This window comes from Acyrthosiphon pisum, chromosome X (assembly GCF_005508785.2).
Source record: "Acyrthosiphon pisum isolate AL4f chromosome X, pea_aphid_22Mar2018_4r6ur, whole genome shotgun sequence".
Classification (NCBI taxonomy): domain Eukaryota; kingdom Metazoa; phylum Arthropoda; class Insecta; order Hemiptera; family Aphididae; genus Acyrthosiphon; species Acyrthosiphon pisum.
Genome location: NC_042493.1, coordinates 104963597 through 104968850, shown reverse-complemented (window position 1 = coordinate 104968850; position 5254 = coordinate 104963597). Strand labels below are relative to the sequence as shown.

The 5254-nt window shown below is 27.4% G+C and overlaps 1 protein-coding gene across 1 annotated transcript; it reads right to left on the bottom strand.

Annotated features, from left to right (window-relative positions):
- Nucleotides 1-1479: 1479 nt before the first annotated feature.
- LOC100161957 (equilibrative nucleoside transporter 1-like) lies at nt 1480-4915 on the bottom strand. Its single transcript, XM_029491923.1, has 8 exons — nt 4752-4915; nt 4341-4422; nt 3770-3909; nt 2823-3201; nt 2562-2742; nt 2368-2489; nt 2091-2293; nt 1480-1631 (listed from the first exon to the last, which is right to left on the bottom strand). Exons 1-8 carry the CDS (start codon nt 4850-4852, stop codon nt 1505-1507), a joined length of 1335 nt encoding a protein of 444 aa, XP_029347783.1. The 5' UTR covers nt 4853-4915; the 3' UTR covers nt 1480-1504.
- Nucleotides 4916-5254: the final 339 nt, after the last annotated feature.

The following is a 5254-nucleotide window of genomic DNA, read 5'->3' as shown; positions in this document are numbered from 1 at the left end:
TGTAATATTATTGAATTTATGTTTTGATATTGGGTTAAAAATAAGACACGTTAAAAACCTTTTGGGGGGGGGGGGGGGGGGGGAGGGGCCAGACCGGGAGCCCTCGTCATCACCACAATAATTTTTTCAGACCCTGATTTTATAGATAATAATTAATAATATTATTATTAAAAGGCGAGTCGATGAGAATGACGGAAAATGATCAAATTAGTCCGCGGAAAGGCACTCGACCCACTCACGTATACGAGCGTGGATCCTGTGAAGCCGCACTTTCGACAAGGCACCGAGTAGGTAGTTTTTTAAATTATATTAAATTTTGATCATATTTTAAAATATTATCATAATAGGTATCCTAATACTGTCCTTCATAGCATTTTATATTATCATTATTATTATTAATATTGTACACTGTCGTATTCCCGTGTGATCACTGGCCCTATTGTTTATTCGTATTATCATAATATTCTTAATTCTTTCCGATTTCAGTCTTTAGAATTATCTCCCCGAGGTCGACTACCTTCGAAAACTCACCACTCATTGTTCATAACCCTCCACCTAGCATTTCAACGTGTTTTCGTTCGTATCAGAAATACTCGAATTTTTACAATAAACATCCTCCACCTGAAGTCAACGGTTGTATGATAAGTTAACTCTCATAATATTATAACGTGTAATATGTATAGCGAGTCACCAATAATACGTGAGTCAGACATTGGCGTTATTCGCTGTTACTATTTTAAGTTGTGCATTCGCCTTAACATTGATTAAATATACATTTTTAAAACTAGGTACTTGGAATTTTTTACTACCAACTAGATTCACTTTACTACAAGTAAGATGTTAGAATAGAAAAATCGAATCATTTATACCGGCCACAAAGGTGACCAGACCAAAAAAAAAAAAAAACACTGCAAAATCATCCATTTTTAATAAAATATAAATTAACTTATGTTTAGGTATTACTTAGTACAGCCTAAATTACAGCCTAAATCAAATAATTTGATTAATTTAAGCAATGTTGTATTGATTTATTCACATTATTCATATATTATAGGTATATGAAGTATGGTATTTAATGTATAATAATTTATTGAGTAGCTCATACAGATTGTTTCGAAAAAAATAATAAATTAGAGATTAGAAATTTATCATACAACATAACTTCACATTAAAGCTTTAGTCTCTCATTGAGTTGAAATTTCTGTCACCTATACAGGCCCATAATATCTTAAAAAACATGACAATTGTCTACCCAAAATATTGACGAAACATTATTATTTTAATATTTTAAACTATCATGGGTGGCAAGAGAAAAGTATATAAGAAGTAGGTAAATAATATATAGCTGTAGATTTTGGCACCCTCCTATAAAAATTATTTTGGTGTGTCTATATCAAATTAACATACTAATTATCAATGTCTGATTCGTTAAAATAAAATATGTATAAAAATACCCAAGTCTATTATTAAATTTGAAAAAGTTTTTAAACATTTTATTATAGTTTTACATGGATAAATGTTTTACAATAAATGGTGTTATCATTCCAAAGAGTATCCCACAACAAATGCCAGTGAGCAGCACTGCAGCTCCAAACATCCCTGCGATGCCGCTGTACTTTGGGGCAACACAGCTGAAAGTAACAATTTTTTATTAGAATATAATTATTATACATATAAGGCAGATAAAAAATAAAAAATCGAGTCCCTTTACAGCCAGACTAGGAAATCAAGACCTATGCCATAAGGTATAAGATATTTTTATTCAAGTGTTCATCAATTTTTATTTTTAGGCTTGAGAAATTAATAGAAAATAAAGTGTTTGACAACATCTGTAGACAGTTGTAGGACATGTGGATACACTTATAAAATATGACCTGTCTGACCCTTATCCTGTATTATTAGCTCAATAACATTTTAAATTAATTTAAATTACCCAAAGACAAATGTTTTTTTTATTTTAAGTATATGTATACTCTGTTCAAAATGAGATCAGTACTAGGAAGCCAAGTTGTGCACATAGTCGCTGTCCGGTAATGATATCATATTTAACAGAGTATAGGTAATTAAGGAATATGAGAAATTATTTTTACCTTGGAGTATACATCATCGCTACAGAACTGTAATAACCACTAGATAAACCGAGGATTGCTCCTAATGCCCAAAATACATAATCATTTTTTATTAGCACTGGCATTATTCTTGTAACACCAATTGGGTGGTAATTACAAATCAAAAATAATGGAATAAGAATAACTCTCAGTACCACAGGAATAAAAAGCCATTTTGGCTTTGGCTAGAATAAAATAAATGAATAATATTAAATTTAATTAACTATTTAGCAATGAAAAATATGTAATTAATATTTACCCATGAAACCAATGTAGAAATATATGTTCCAATAAGTGCACACACATTGAATGTCAAAAAACACATTACACTGGTATAATATTTTTCTCCAAAAAGAAAATCTTTACTTGACATTTTAATATCTATAACATAGAAGTGGTTATATAATTATAAGTAATTATATACTATGGTTTATTTAACAAGATAAGTTATACCTGAATATACTGCTGGAAATATTGAAAGAGTTACAAAGAATATAAAAAATACATTAAATAATTGTGGACTGGCCTGTTTAAAAACACGCCAATAAGGAACTTTATCATCTTTTCCGGCTCGTTTTGAATCTTGATTTTCAATTTCTCGTTGATAAATGAGTTCATAATGCCTATAAAATTTCTAAAAGCATACATAAATAAATAAATAAATGTACTTTGTAGTTTGTGTACCTATTCATACTCAAGGTATAAATTACTTACATTCAATGGCAATGCAAAATATGTACTCAAACAAGTAATCAACACCAACAGTGCTGTGGTAAAATAATATAAAGCAGCAGTTCGAGCATCTGGAGTTATTGAAATTGATGCAATGTTAGCAATAGATGTAAATGTACCACTTAAATTTGTACCAAGAACTACAGCACCAATATATTTTGCGGGGAGCTTAGCTGCCATTCCAAAAACAGAACTGTTGTAAATACCATTTGCCATATTTAACAATACTATAATGCATAGAGTTGACCAGAAGAATAGAGCTGGTATTTGAGAGGTATTAATCATGACCAATGCAACAGTAAAAACAAAACAAAGTACCTCGGTAAGAATAGACCACACAATTCGAGTTGTTAATTTTCCGCTGAAAATAAAATTATTAACAATTTAATATACATATATGATAAATATTGTCTATTGAAAATACGGTGCTATGAGTTAGCAACATTTTAAGTTTGAAAAAATACTTAATATGAATCACAGTGTAATATTTTATATATGTTTCTATACATTGAATAATATAAACTTTAACATATTTAATTTTAGAAAAGGCAATTGATTGGAAGGTAGTTAACCTTATTTTTATGATATGTGTTTAACTATAATAATTATCAAATAATTATTTAAATTTGTTCAATTACTATAACAATACATAAGTTTATAGCTATTATAAATATTTTAATTAAAAGTTACTTATATCTAAGAATTATGATTTCATTGTATGTCGAACCATATTTATTTTTAATTTGGTAATTAATTTTTTTCTATATTAAATATTTTTAAATAATCAAAAAGAATAAGCTATAGCCATCAACAACTACATTACACATAATCATCAATACTAGTTACCATATTCATAATTAATAATAATATTATGTATTAGGTCCTCGTACATAACAATATTAATAACTAATAAGTACATTTAATCTTACCCTATTGGACAAAATATGTTGAGCCAATTGAATAGAAGACTTGGTAGCTGTGAGGAAATAGTCAAGTAAGCCATGAAAATGGGAGCATAATGCATAACATGACCTAAGTAATCATTCCCCAACTTGTAATCCACAAAATACTAAAAAAAAAAATGTTACATAAATGATTGAAATTTTTTCATCAGAAGTAAGTTTATATAACTGTTTTATAGTAATGTATCTAAACATTTTATTGGATTACTTAAATGTATATTAACAGTCATTTAATATCCAGTTGCAGTAACATTTATCCAACTGGATATAAAAGAATATTTTGAATACAATAATACCGGATATTACAAGTCTATTAAACTTCTAAAAAATCTTCTTAGCGAATACCTACCCTTAAATATATTAATATTTAGTCCTTTAAACAATAAATAGCAGTTCATGCACATTTCAATTAAACTAACTACAATATTAAAGCAAACCAGTATAAGTATTATAATATGTTCAGTAGAAATTTTATATTTATTTGAACATATATACATAATAAACACGCATTCAATTTTAGCATTGGGTTTCCACTTACAGATTTCGCATTTATAAACATATTCCAAGGCATTAATATTCCTATTCCATGTAGAACCAAGATCAAATACACAATATTCCGTCTAGAACAATAAATAAGAAACAAACAATATTATTATTATTATTATTATTAATTTAAAATTGTATGGGTATATTATAATCTAAATTTATAAACAACATCCCAACAAATTTAATTTTAAAATGTTTATTTATTTCTAACATTTTAATATCAGAATTAAATGTAATTAAAATATTCAGATTCTAAAATAAAAGGCAGTTTTTAATGAGTAAGATGATTAATTCAATCAAATAAAAATTAATTAAATTACATACCTAATAAACAATTATTTACCATTCACAATGTAAATAGTTATATCAGGTATTACAGTTAAGTATTTAAGTTTAAACTCACCTGTCTTTAGGAGGGTTACTCTCTAATACAAATTTATTCATGCTGAAAAGCTGGGGTTTAATTTTTTTGTTCGGTAAATTATTTATTTCCCAAGTAGACATCTGAACTGTTTCTTGCTCAGAATCACCACTTGTAAATTAATTGTTAAGTTGATTGCACTAGAAAAAAAACATACAATCTGCATGAGTAAAAAGAATATTAAACAAAACAATTAATCTATAGAAAGAAAAATACATGGTTATTTATACTTGGCCGATTAAAAAAATATTTTATCAACCAGGTATACATAGGTATACATTATAAAATACGTTTAAATAACTAGGTATTTACCTTAATGTCAAAAATTTAAAATAAACTATGATTATTTAAATGTACATTAAAGTATTAAAATCATAAAGTGAACTCCAAAACAAACCTGATTTATAATGTACCTATCTCATTAATTGTTTGGGGGGTTGTCTTTAAAAAATTATTTACTAATTTGTTTTTATCTCTGAAGGAAA